Genomic DNA, 14,342 nt, shown 5'->3' on the forward strand with positions numbered 1-14,342 from the left:
CACGCATCGCTGGAGCCGGAGAAGAAGCCGCGCCGTCTGAGAGAGACCACCTTCAGCGGGACGAGTCACTGAAGTCGCTGGCCGCGCCGCCTTCCTGCCTTCCTGCTGCGCTTTCCGGCGCTTATATCCTTTCCTTATTACACTGTACTTTTGTGTGTGTGTGTCGCGGCGGCGCTAGAGCTAGCGTCTTTTTAAAGATGCCTTCCTGCGGCTCGTGCAGAGCCACACTCAGCGACGGGGACCGCCACGTGGTTTGCGTTTCCTGCCTGGGTGAGGAACATGCAGTTCTCGCGCTCGCTGACGGCGGCTGCCCTCACTGCGAGCTGATGGCAATGGCGACTCTGAGGACTCGCCTAGCCTTCTTCACCGAGACTGCTCCCCCGCCCGCCGCGGCGTCGCGCCGTAAAAAGCGCCGTGCCCAGCGGGCCCCGGAACCCTCCCTCAGCCGCCAAAGCTCGCCGGTTCGCCCGCTTGCTTCCCCGGCTTCGTCAGCCTCGCTTCCTGACGGACAGCGGCTGCCGTCTGCCGCCGCTTCCGTTGACATCGTGGATGAGGAAGCCCTGCTGGGAGAGCATTCCTGCTCTATCCTGGCGTCAGGCAGTGAGGATTGGGCGGGCTCTGAGGACCCCACGCCCCCTGCCCGCACGTCGTCAGGCAAGAGAGCATCCATCGAGACGGAGCTCATGCGAGTACTCGCACAGGCCGCGGCGAGCCTCGGCCTCGAGTGGTCTTCGCCTGAGCAGCCCGCTCACAACCGGCTGGATGGATTTTTCCTGCCTGGGGAGCGCGCTTCGCCTGCGTCCAGACCGGCGCCTTTTCTTCCTGAGTTACACGAAGAAGTCGCCAAGTCCTATTCGGCTAGAGTGTTCCAGTGTTTTCTGCAGCCAACAAGTCGGTTCTGTCACCCGCTTGCCTGCACACAAATGCCGTTTTCACGGCTACCCAGATAAATCCCCAAAAGAGTGTATTTTCTGGTGTCCCGGCCACGGCCGATGGTCTTTCATGTGTAGTAAGAATGCCCACTGCCCAGTGCCCAACCCTACACACAAGCACAGCCTGTCACACAGGGCTTGCGCACATAAAACCGACTCAGATCGGTTGCGCTTCAAACATGGTGAATGTGCCCACTACCCAGTGCCCACTAACACCGCGTTATGCATGTCTCACGGTTTCTGTAAAAACGAAACCAACGTGCACTCGCTTCACGCAAGCGAACGATGCTTTCGGTGTGATAAATGTGCCCGCTGTCCCGCGCCCACATCCACACATAGACATGACAGTTCCCACGGGAACCGCCCAGCCCTCCCCCTCGCGGCTGACCACCGCAGAGGAGTCGAGCGCGGGCAATCTGCCCGCTGTTATCAGCGCGCCCCATGCCTCAAATGTCACGAGCGCGATGCTTGTGTTGCAGCACGCCGAAGCTTCTCCATCGCTGAGCGAGCGGAGCGCGCTTCGTATTCAACCCCTAGCTATCCATGCAGACGCATGGGCAAAGCTGCCCGGGGTTTCGAAGTGGGTGCTGAACATTATAAAAAGAGGCTATTCGCTGCAGTTTCGCCGACGCCCTCGCCGCTATGTGGCGCGCGTCGAGACCACGGTAAAAACAGAAGTAGCACATTTACTTCGAGCCGAAGTGGCGAAACTATTGAGCAAAGGGGCCATAGAGCCCCTCTCTCAAGTCCAGAGCGAAGGAGGGCTACACAGCAGATACTTCCTGGTACCGAAAAAAGACGGGGGTCTCAGACCCATACTAGATCTAAGGCAACTGAACAAAGTGCTTGTGAAGCGACAGTTCAGGATGCTCACGACCAGACAAATCCTTGTGCAGATTCGCCAAGGAGATTGGTTTGTGTCAATAGATCTGAAAGACGCGTATTTTCAAATACAGATAGCGTCACGTCACAGGCGATATTTGAGATTCGCCTTCGAGGGCCAGGCATATCAGTACACAGTCCTGCCATTCGGTTTGTCCCTGGCACCCCGTACATTTACGAAGTGCATGGACGCGGCGCTCGCACCCCTCAGAATGAGAGGCATGCGAGTGCTGAACTATTTGGACGATTGGCTGATTCTAGCGCAATCTCGCGCAGTGCTCATAGAACACACGACCATTTTACTCGATCACCTCGAGGATTTGGGTCTCAGTGTCAATTGGGCGAAGAGCTCTCTGTTACCCAGTCAGAAGATATCTTTCCTGGGCACAGAATTGGACTCGCTGTCCATGATAGCGCGACTATCGCCACAGCGCGCGGTAGACATTCAACGCACAGCGAACGCGTTTCGCTGCGGCGCGTCTGTCCCGCTCAAGAAATTTCAGAAGATGCTAGGTCTCATGGCCTCAGCATCGTCAGTGCTCCAGCTGGGCCTGCTCCGCATGCGCCCGCTGCAGTTTTGGCTGAAAGCGCGAGTCCCACGCAGAGCGTGGGCATCCGGTTCGCTTCGCCTCAGGGTCAATCAGAAGTGCGTCACAGCTCTGAAACCTTGGAGAGCGAACGGGTGTAAGCCTGGGGACTTCCTCGAGGGTGAAAGTGGTGTCCACGGACGCGTCCACCTCGGGATGGGGAGCGCTGCTCGAGGGCAGACCGTTCTTCGGCCAGTGGTCGGAACGGGAGAAGCTCCTGCACATAAACTGCCTCGAAATGCTGGCAGTAGACAACGCGCTGACGCGTTTTTGTCCCCAGATAAAAGGACGCCACGTCTTGGTCCGTTCGGACAACATGTCTGTGGTGTCCTACATAAATCGCCAGGGCGGCCTCAGGTCCAAGAACCTGTACAGGCTGGCAGAACGCCTCCTGGTATGGGCTCAGTGCAACCTGCGCTCGCTCAGAGCAGCGCACGTGCCAGGGCTCCTGAATATAGGACCGGACAGACTGTCCAGGAACAATGTTCCGGCAGGCGAGTGGTCTCTACACCCACAGACAGTCCAACTGCTGTGGAAGAAATTCGGCAGAGCGGAAGTAGACCTGTTTGCGTCTCAAGAAAACGCTCACTGTCAGGAATTTTTCTCCAAGAGCAGGAGCGCGCTGGCCCATGTGTGGCCCCGCCGCCCGCTCTATGCTTTTCCCCCCGTCTCTCTCCCGCCTCAGGTGATAGAACGGATCAGGGAAGAAGGATGCTCAGTACTGCTGGTGGCACCGTTCTGGAAAAACCAACCTTGGTTCCCAGTCGTGATGCAGTTAGCAAGTACTGCCCCGTGGCCAGTACCAGTGAGGAGAGACCTCCTCTCACAGGCCCACGGTTCGATCTGGCATCCTCACCCGGAACTATGGTCCCTTCATGTCTGGGCCATCAACGGGTACATGTTGGACTCCCTAAAGGAGTATTAAACACGATCACGCAGGCTAGAGCTCCGTCTACGAGACGACTCTATTCCTCGAAATGGTCAGTGTTTTCGGGCTGGTGCACAGCCCGTGGTGTGTCACCCACAGACTGTGGTGTGGCGGAGGTGCTTTCCTTTCTACAAGAGCTGTTGGATGGGGGCAGGGCCCCCTCCACGCTCAAAGTTTATGTGGCGGCTATAGCAGCGTTCTCAGAAACAACGCTTGGTCAGTCAATAGGAAGGAACGATTTAGTCATCCGCTTCCTTAGAGGGGCTAAGAGACTGAATCCTCCCAGACCTCCCTCAGTCCCCGTATGGGACCTTTCTACGGTTCTGGAAGCCATGAAAGGTGCGCCATTTGAGCCTTTACAGTCAATCGATTTGAAACACCTGTCTTTCAAGACTGTGTTTCTGCTGGCTCTCGCTTCAGTGAAGCGCTTAGGGGACCTACACGCGCTCTCTGTGAGCGCGGCGTGCATGGAGTTTGGGCCTAATGACTCAAAAGTTATACTCAAACCTAAGCACGGTTATGTTCCAAAATCCCTCAACACACCGTTTAGGGCGCAGGTTATCTCCCTGTCAGCCCTACCGGTCCCTGATGAGGAAAGAGACGCGAGCCTCCTTTGCCCAGTCAGGGCATTACGAGCTTATGTGTCTCGCTCGTCTGGTTTCAGACAGACGGAGCAGCTCTTTGTTTCGTTTAGCGGACGTTCTAAGGGACTAGCCGCGTTGAAACAGAGCCTATCCAGATGGATAGTTGATGCTATAGCGCTGGCATACGCCTCCAAGGGCATGCAGTGCCCGTTGGGTGTCAGAGCGCACTCCACGAGAGGCATGGCCTCTTCGTGGGCCTGGTCAAGTGGGATTGCCTTGCAAGACATTTGTATGGCGGCAGGCTGGGCCTCCCCGTCTACATTTATAAGGTTTTATAACCTAGAGGTTCCCGCCCTGCAGGCCAGGCTGCTGTCGGTCTAAGTTTACCAGTATTGTCTGACCTGATGCGATCAGCTCAGAATGCTGCGTCTACTGAGCACAGCTCAATGTTCGACAGTAAAAAAGTAGCAGCACGAGATGTGCCTGGGCAAACTGTGTAAGACCCACATTCCCCCATCAGTTCAGGCCGTACCCCGCCCTGTCTGTATGATGAAATTCGCGTCTCAGCGACGCTGCCATATGTGGAAGAGTGCGGCTTCGCCCCTCCCTCTTCCCGGACTCCCTGTGAGTTCCCTGAGTGATTGTGCACTATATGTACCCTGGGTTTTCACCTTTGGGTCTTTGGTGTCAGATCTCAGCATGCACGGCGTTTTGCATTGGGTCCCCTAGCGTAAGATATCTTACGCAGTACGAGAGACCTCTCGTAAGAGAACGTACTCGGTTACTAACGTAACCTCGGTTCTCTCTAGAAGAGGGAACGAGTACTGCGTATCTTGCCGTGCATGCACACGCTCTGGTTGCTTCGATGATGAAAAACCAGATAATAGCTGCCTGCGAGCGGTATTTATAGGCCTAGACCACGCCCATTTCGGCGGGACGTGACGCAGCGGGCGCGAAGTGCCCTGATTGGGTCTGGCGTCACGCCAGGCCTCGCTCGATAGGCTGCTGCAGTTGCCGCAGAGCAGCCAATAGGCGCACGAGCTGTCTCGCCTATGTCTGCATGCTGCCGCAACGCGTTTTGCATTATTACAAAATTAAGGATAATTTTTGGCTTCAATATCTCGCGGAAAAAGGATTTTCCCCTAGCGTAAGATATCTTACGCAGTACTCGTTCCCTCTTCTAGAGAGAACCGAGGTTACGTTAGTAACCGAGTACGTTTTTCGGAGAACTGCTAAACAGTTCGACTAAATTGCTCAATTCATATGGATTAGTTTTACAATCTCTTTATGAACTTTTTGAAGCATCAAAGTGGTAGTTGCATAGCTGTCAATGGAGGGAAAGAAATCTCTCAGATTTCATCAAAAAGATCTTCATTTGTGTTCCGAAGATGAACGAAAGTCTTACAGGTTTTTAACAACATGAGGGTGAGTAATTAATGACAGATTTTTTGTGTGAACTATCCTTTTAAGCCCGCAAATAAATGTTTACTGAAAATGACACATGGTCCTGGGGACCCACAGAACTGCACGTTTTGTATGCCTACCTTATTTACCACACCTATTTCAGATCATCTACTTATTTGCATGAACTGAACTGATCAGTTCAGAGAATAAAATGTGCAATGCTGGTCCCTGATACCAGGACTAAAAACCATGGCTATAGTTAATGAAATGATGATCTTTTTCTTTCTTTTATTTTGCAGTTCTTTTACAGTTTAAACTGGCATGTAAAAACTGGACCAGTATGGAGAGAAATAATGTATTTTCAAATATCCGGTAGAACCCTATATACTGGAATAATGGAATAATGTTCAGCTATTGGGCAGTTAAAGGACATCTCAGAGGAACTATAAGTTTTCTGTTGAACAATGTAACGAATCCACAAAATTTTACCTGTGGCGAAATCTGCATGGGGAAACATTTCGCTTTTCGTGGATTATTATTGAAATGAATGGATTTTAATCAGCAAAAATGTGTAGAACAATGGTAATGTGTAATCACAATAGTCTAGAAACATGTTAACAAGTTAACACAAAAACATGTTGTAAAAGTTGCAATCCTTAAAAAAAATCTTTAGTATTCTTTCAAATTGTTTCCAAATGAAAGAAACCCAAAAGGGATCATGTACAATTGCATTTTTCAGAGACATATTTGAAGTAATTCCATCATTGATTAAGTCCTGGAGCTGTGTACAGTCGCCTGCATTGGTTGTCAACTCAGAAGAAATTAAGTAAATAACCAAAAGCAAAGTTAATGCAAAATTAACACCAGAGTCTAATTATTATTATTTTCAATTTACATAATCCATATCACCATGGTACAAATCAAAAGTCTATATCACAGCCAGAATCATCCAATGATGCTTCTTCAGTTTGGGTTTCATCCAGGAGAGCTGGTCCTCCGTGATCAGAGACAGAGGGAACCTGTAAAAAAGTTACATTTATTTGAACTTGACAGATGTATCATTTGAAAGAGCTGTTTGTTATATGTTTAAGAATAAGCTGAATATGCCCTTAAGGAAAGAGGTTCCCTTTCAGTCGCTCGACGTAGTCGACGTGTTGACTGATTGGGATCACACTTAGGGAGCCTGTCATCTTCGAGTATTGATAAAACGAGTCAATTTGCATCTCGCGCTCCGCCCCGCAGCGCGGGTATAAACATGGAAGCGGATGCACCACTTGTCTTTCGCTTCGGAGCTGATCGGTCTTCATGTCGGTGTCTCTGAAGAGTGTTGTTATATTACAACGAACGAGTGTGTCGGTGCTTCTTCAGGAAGTCTCTCCCGGTGCTGGTGGATCTACAGCACGAGTGCAGCAGTGGTTGCGAGCTTTCTGAAGTCTCAACTGCTGTTTTAACAGTATCACATTTCTGTTTGTGTTTGTTTGTCTGACAGCCGGTTGAGGGTGAAGGAAGTGAGTGCTTCACTGGTACAGGCTGCACCATCCCTGCAAAAAGCCTCAGGACCTCAGATCAGCTCTTCGTCTGTTACGGAGGCCAGCAGAAGGGAAAGGCTGTCTCCAAGCAGAGGTTGGCCCACTGGATAGTGGATGCCATCATCTTGGCGTATGAGTCCCAAGATGCACCTTGTCCCCCAGGACTGCGAGCTTACTCCACTCGGAGTGTAGCCGCTTCCTGGGCGTTGGTGCAGGGTGCCTCGCTAACAGATGTTTGTAGAGCTGCGGGCTGGGCGACACCTAACACGTTCGCTAGATTCTATAGCCTACGTGTCGAGCCGGTTGCTTCCCGTGTGTTCTTTTCACATAGAAGCCAGTTAACACTGTAAGCCCCGCTCGATGTGTTGGCTTGCTCAGAGCCCTCTTCGCCGCTGGTTCCGCCCAGCTCAGAGCCCTCTTCGCCGCTGGTTCCGTCCAGCTCAGAGCCTTGGCCACCCGAAGGGTCCGCACCGCCATGGCCACCCGAAGGGTCCGCACCGCCATGGCCACCCGAAGGGTTTGCACCGCCATGGCCACCCGAGGGGTCGTCTCCGCCATGGCCGCCCGAGGGGTCGTCTCCACCGTGGCCACACCCACAGCCTGCTCCGCCCTGGAGGCTTCCTGCCTTGTCTCCATTGCCTTGTCTTCCCCGTCAGCCTCCAGGGCGCCCACCCTCCCACCCCTTTGGTGTTTCTACGGCGCGAGGACGCGCCTACCGGGAGGGGGGAGTTATGTCACAGTTATGTTCTGTCTGAGTGTTTTTGTCACTGGTCACATGTTTTCCTTTGTTCTGTTTTCCCGCCACTCCTTGGTTTCCATGGTTACCCTCATTAGTTAATTTGTGTCACCTGGTTTCTCGTTAGTCTTGTCAGCTGTGTCTTGTTTCCCTGATCTGTTCTCCCTTGTATTTAAACCCTGAGTTTTGCATTGTTCAGTGTCGGTCAATGTTTTATGTTAGGCTTTCTTTGCCTGAGCACACGCTCCCTGTTCCTTGTTTTTGTGAGATTGTGAATTAAAACCTTGGATTACTTCATCTGCGAGTTTGCCTCCTACTTCATCCACCCAGAAGCCTGACACTTGCTTTAGTCCGCGGGAGGTCTGAGCAGAGCGAGGTATGCATTTCGTTCACTCATGTTGAAAAGTGTGTTAAAAGTGGGAAAAAGTCACTAATTAATTGATCAGTGTTTTGTTAAGATGTAAATGAGTATGCATGTGAGTTATCTTTCCTTTAAAGCCGTTTTATCTGTGGAAGTGGAATTTTAACCGAGTGAATGCAGTGTGACGTTGTATGTTAGTGTAAAAGTTGGCCTGTGAAGCATGACTGCTAATTTCTCTACTGTGTTCAAATATTTGGCAGGAGCAGGCTTGATTACCCAACTTTGATTATATGCAACGGTTTAACTGCATTTTTCCAACTCAAGCAGATAAAAGAACCACTGAACCAGCAGTTCGACTCCAGTCTTTATTCAGCATCACACCACCACACCACACAATACAACGCAGAGGGGTTGCTGAGACGTGGCAAGAGACACGTGCGCGCGTCCAGACCGGCTACACGGGCATCTGCTTCCGTGTTTATACCAACGCTGCGGGGCGGAGCGCGAGATGCAAATCTCGCACGCCAATGTGCATTGGCTCGTTTTATCAATACTCGAAGATGACTGGCTCCCTAAGCGTCGACTACGTCTCCATTCCCTCCTTCAGGGAACGAGGGTTACATAACCGAGACGTTCAGTTGGGCCAGTGCTCTCGACTGTACAGTATTCTCTGATGCTGCTCACGTTTGGTATTACTGGCGGAGTTAATGTGCCCTTCTGAAGTCCTTCCCAGTCAAAGCCTTCAAACCACCTGAGAAACACAACACAAGTTAATCAGTGCAGAAAATAAGCCGGCACTTAAAAACAGAGCAGCTTTCTCTTCTTTCCTTTGCTCTTTTCTTTTCCACTCATCTAATCTCACAAATCCTTCCCCTTCTCACCCCACACCAATCCCTTCTATTCCTTCTGTGCAAATATATTTGATGAAGAGCACAAATGAGCAGGACTCACATGTGTTTGCAGATGTCCTTGACCCCGTTCCTCTGTCCCAGTCTCTCTGTGGGGTTCAGCCTGGAAATGGGGTGACAGATGATAGCAGACTCAGACACACAAACCCCAAAGAGTATGTAGTGCACTGCTATTCTTTCTATCTATCTATCTATCTATCTATCTATCTATCTATCTATCTATCTATCTATCTATCTATCTATCTATCTATCTATCTATCTATCTATCTATCTATCTATCTATCCTCAATGTTTTTCTTCTCATACAGGTAGAAACTGTGAGTAAACACTCTACTTTACCTGCAGAGGCTCTTGATGAGATGTGCTGCAGTCCTGCTGATGGTTTTGGGGAACTCTAGCTCCTCTGTTCCCTTCAGAGCTGCTGTATAAACCTTCAGTTGCTCCGAGCCAGAGAACAGGGGGCTGGAAAGGTGGAAAAAGTTGTGATATGCTCCTTTAACATTTAACTGGAACTGGAAACACTGTTATAGTAATACTAGCAATGGAGTCATAGCAGGTAAGATGCACGGTTTAAAAGCAGAAATATGAATAAATAAAAAGTTTGTTAATTTAAACGTAAAGTTTACATTTTCCTTTTGAAGTTGGACTTTTTTAGAGGAATGTAAGTGTGCTATATCTGGATAGGTACTTCATGTTCCTCTCATGTCGTTTACTGCATTTTTGCACAGATACCAAGCAAAAGTAGCCAGAATTACTTTGATCACGTTATGAGTTAATGTTAGTCAGTTTCACACTAGCATGTGCAATGTTTAAAGGGATAATTCACCCCACAATTAAAACAATTAAATTATGTCATTCAAAACCTATAAGACTTTATCTTCTGAACATTAATTAAAATATTATTTTTATATTTTCTAATATTCTGGGCCCATCCACTGAAAGTCCATTCAACCCAAATGTGAATGCTTCAAATGAATTGAGTGGTTTAATCCAAGTCTCCTGAAGAGAAAAATGCTTTATATGATGAAAAGTTAATTTAGGCTTTTATTAATATGTGAGAACAAACCTCATTGCTTTTCCATATTTGATGTATTCTACGTATGATTGCTTGCCTAAATTAAAACTGTCAATGATGACAGGATTTTCTTTTTTTTGGTTATACTTTCAAAACATTATTTTGCTGTGCTGCCCACTTTCTCGCTTATCTTCTAAATATATTTACTGGTAACACTTTTCCCATTGTTTATGCATGCTGAAGATTTAGTCATAAGTACTGTCTGTGGTCTTCGACAGCATGCTTGTGCTACACATACTTTAAAAATTATTATGTGTTGAAGATTTCTTTTAAAATAGCTCAGACGAAAGCTACAAATAGACCCAGGCATGTCGTTTTAGCATCAATTGGACACAGATGAAGGGGTATCCCAAAAATGTCACCTTTTCGCTCAGCACTTTTTGGGGGTTTTGTAGGATTTTCGTCCTTGGAAACAGTGTGTCAGTTGTTTTTCTTTTTTGAAAATAAACCAGAATATCACTTGATTCTTATTTGACTAAAAATGTTGCACTGAATGTTGATACCAACAATGGGTGGAAACAATATAAGAGGGAGAGAAGGAAGAGGATGTGGAAGATGAGGAAGAGGACGAGGACGAGGAAGAGCAAGGTGTGGAGAATGTTGTCAAGGCTGGATCTGGCTTTAGGGTTTTTCTTTTTGCCCAACACATTGCCCAACATGAAGACATGATGCTGAAGCAGAATACAATCTCTCACTGACCGTGATTTTGCAGTTGCATAACTCTTCTGAGTGTACTGTAACATGCTTTTCATTTAGAGTTTTTTACTCTAACCTTTTTGGCTTTTGCAGTTGGGTCACTGTATTTTCACAGTATGCAAGTGCTGAATATACAGACATTCAATAGGCCTACTATACAATATTCAGATCAGTACAATACTATACTTGCAGTGCAAACAGTATATAATTGATTCACCTTACTGTAAGTTGTCATTACTATATTTTTTTACGTAATTGCATTTTTATTTTTTTACTTTGATACAAAATACTTTTTTTCCTCTAACTGCATGCTTTGGATTCAGTGTTCTCCATTTTTTGATGTAGTGTCTAACGGATGATCTGTAGTGTTCATAATATTGACTCGCTGTGTGTATGATCTGAAAGCATTGTTTGATTTTGAGCACAGATAAAATAGTTTTGAGGCAATTGTTTGATTTTGCCAGAAGAGTCAGAGGTTCTCTGAATGTGGGTTGAAATTTTGGTATGTGTTTAAGGTTTTGAGAAAGTGAGTGATGGTTTCAAGAAATGTGTTTTAGCAATTCAGAAAAACTATAATGAATATGGCAGTCTAGTCAAGTGACTTGACTACCATATTCATTATAGTATTTATTATACAATAATAAATACCATATTATTATAGTCTATATTCATAATGAATATAGACTACCACATTCATTATAAAATAGCACTTTTAACAATATAGATTGTTTCAAAACAGCTTTACAGTGATAATAGGAAATTAAAGTAACAGATTGTTTTGGCTTTACAGCAGCTCTAGAATAAAGTTATTGCCCAGCTAAATTTAGTTTTTGATTATTTCACTTTCGTTTCAAAGACCATTAGTTATTAACTAAGGGGCCGCTTACACGACACCGTTTTAACAGAAAACTGTTAATGGGTTCTGGCCGTTCATTTGCACGACAACAGTGTTTGGTGGCTCGAGAACGCAAACTTTGAAACAGGTTCCAAGGTGCAAGTTTTGAAAAGTTTAGAAAAATGTAGAAAAATTTTATCATCTCAGTGTTAACTTCAAAAACGTGAATCTGTGAAAATGGTGACGGCGTGCACATGCATATTACGTGTTTAGTCTATAGGTATGCACGTTTGAATATATATGTCCGCAGGATCATTGATTCTTTACAATTTACTTGCCAAATTACTTGCCTGGCCAGCATAATACAGAATTTTTTGTCGTTTCCGCGGATCCATGCAAACTGAAATAATTTTGCAATGTTGATGTAGTTGGTCTTGGCGGACTAGATCTGCTACACTGCTCCTGCAGAGCAAGTATGAACTTGCTATTGCCAGTAGATACACAGACATGCTGCTGTGAGCATGTAAGATATGCTGCTGCATAAATAGGCAGACATAAACCTGATAGCAAATCTAGACAGGTGGTGCTGGGGGAAGGGGAGGGCTTCAGAGGAACTCGAATTACTAACTTGCAGCGAACATGGAACCAAACTATTTAAATGTTGAGCAAGCAATCTCATTGGCTTATATCTCATATATCTTAATCTCACTGGCTTATATATCAGCCTACAATAGTTAAATGTACTGCAACACAATGATTTAGTCAATGTAGTAATTAAAAAAAAACTCACCTGCTATTGAGCAGTTCATACAGCAACATCCCTAAAGCCCAGAGATCTGCAGACAGGCCGTGACCTTGATGCAGAATGACCTCTGGAGGCTGATAACCCACAGACCCACAGAATGACCAGGCCCTGTGCAAAGAGCCCAGCTTCTTAGCACAACCAAACCCTGTCTGATACAGTTGATAGAGAGAAACACAACGATGTGTTAAGTGTTTACCCCCCATAGTTAAAATTGGCAAAAATGAATAATTACAATCAAGTGGTTTCAGGCTGCCATGTGGTTTAACTTTAAACATGATTGAATTTGTATGTATTCAGCACCAGTTTAGCATATCCACGTTGGTCCAGTAGCACATTTTCAGGTTTCAGGTCTCTGTGAACAATGCCTTTGCCGTGTAACACACTAAGAGCTTCCAGAACGCACGCTGCGTAGAAGCGAACAGCATCTTCGTCCAGTGACCCCCTGAAACATAAAATCACATATTAGTCGGTCACTGTCAGTTTAGACAAAGTCCCTTTCAACCACCAATGATATCTGACAACAACTGTATCATAAATAGCGCTAAAAAGCTTATTTTTCAGGCTGGACCAGCCAATGCGCATGTGCAGTCCTAAGCGTGTGTCTCAGAACACTGACTGCTTCTATAGCAACCATTGTGAACAGTTCTTAAAATATGATTTTTTTCTTATTTTGAAGAATATTTTTAATAATCTAAAGATCCTTTTTACCATTATAAAGATCCTTTTTGTGGAATGGAAACGTACTATGGATGTTAAAGGTTCTTCATGGAATCATAGATGCCAATAAATAACCTTTATTGTTAAGAGCATAGATTCCATCAAATGTCATATTTACTCCTGATAAAGTCCTTCATTGCAATTAAGTGATTTAAAAACACTTTGCGACTGAATCACTAAAAACAATCAGTTTGAAAGAACTGAATCAGAGATCACTATATGTATGGCCTTGTTTACTCCTGATGCGTTTTGGTCGATCGGATCACAAATAGACGAGAAAGACACATTCCCATCACACCTGGTGTTTTAATCCGTCTCTTCTGTCCACTTTCAAACACTTCTGTCCTGATTTCTTCGAGGGGAGGGTCTATGACAAGCTTTAAATGTTTTAGACCCGTTTACACCTGTATTTACTGTAGGCTCGTCCATTTGTGATCCGATCGACCAAAACGCATCTTAATACCAGGTGTAAACTTGGCTTATGGGTCGGCTCCAGCATCCCTGCAACCCTACAGAGGACAAGCAGTTTAGAGAATGAATGTATGGATCACTGTATGCACCTGTCTCTCAGTAATATCCACAGATCTCCCCCTTCACAAGCCTCCATCAGCATATACAGGAACCGGGGATCTTTAAAGGTACAATGCAACCTGAGAAAAACATTATAATAATCAAGCTTTTGAATCTTACATAAACAGCCAACAAAACATTGTTTTTGACATTGTTTTGATGTACAATTTAAATTTCATTTGCAATCAACTGACATGCTGATATGAAGAGAAAATATAAAGTTCAAAAGTTTGGGCTCAGTAAGACTTTTTTATTTATTTATTCTTTTTTAAAGAGAGCATCCTAAATATACAGTATATATAGGTGGTTTCAACCACTTCTGTATTAAATAATAGCTGCTTTTGAACTTTCTATTCATCAAAGAATTCTGATAAAAAGTATCACAGTTTCCACAAAAATATAAACGGTTTTCAACATTGATAATCATAAAAAAAAAAATGTAAAAAAATTATGAACAGCAAATCAGCATATTAGAATAATTTCTGAAGGATTCTGAACACTGGAGTAATGATGCTGAAAATACAGCTTTGATCACAGGAATAAATTACGTTTTAAAATATTTTACAATAGAAAGATTATAAATTGTAATATTTCACAATATTACTGCTTTTACTGTATTTTTTGAACGAATGACTAAATGAACGAATGAATGAATGAATGAATGAATGACGAATGACTGAATGAATGAATGAATGAATGAATGACTGACTGACTGACTGACTGACTGACTGAATGAATGACTGAATGAGTGACTGGACGAATGACTGAATGAATGAGTGAATGAATGAATGGA

General features: G+C 45.6%; 1 protein-coding gene across 2 annotated transcripts in view; it reads right to left on the minus strand.

The window, feature by feature from the left end:
• Window positions 1-5,885: 5,885 nt before the first annotated feature.
• prkg1l (protein kinase cGMP-dependent 1, like) overlaps window positions 5,886-14,342 on the minus strand; it is a 34,300-nt gene continuing 25,843 nt past the window's right edge. For both annotated transcript variants that reach the window (XM_082188713.1, XM_082188714.1), the window contains 7 exons: window positions 13,540-13,629; window positions 12,563-12,704; window positions 12,248-12,411; window positions 9,191-9,313; window positions 8,895-8,954; window positions 8,628-8,694; window positions 5,886-6,336 (listed from right to left, as the gene is read on the minus strand). In XM_082188713.1, the coding sequence (XP_082044839.1) occupies window positions 6,238-6,336; window positions 8,628-8,694; window positions 8,895-8,954; window positions 9,191-9,313; window positions 12,248-12,411; window positions 12,563-12,704; window positions 13,540-13,629 (745 nt within the window). In that variant the 3' untranslated portion in view covers window positions 5,886-6,237. The remainder of the gene's footprint in view (window positions 6,337-8,627; window positions 8,695-8,894; window positions 8,955-9,190; window positions 9,314-12,247; window positions 12,412-12,562; window positions 12,705-13,539; window positions 13,630-14,342) is intronic.

The sequence above is a fragment of the Leuciscus leuciscus genome, assembly GCF_965113295.1.
Source record: "Leuciscus leuciscus genome assembly, chromosome: 13".
NCBI classification, from domain to species: Eukaryota; Metazoa; Chordata; class Actinopteri; order Cypriniformes; family Leuciscidae; genus Leuciscus; species Leuciscus leuciscus.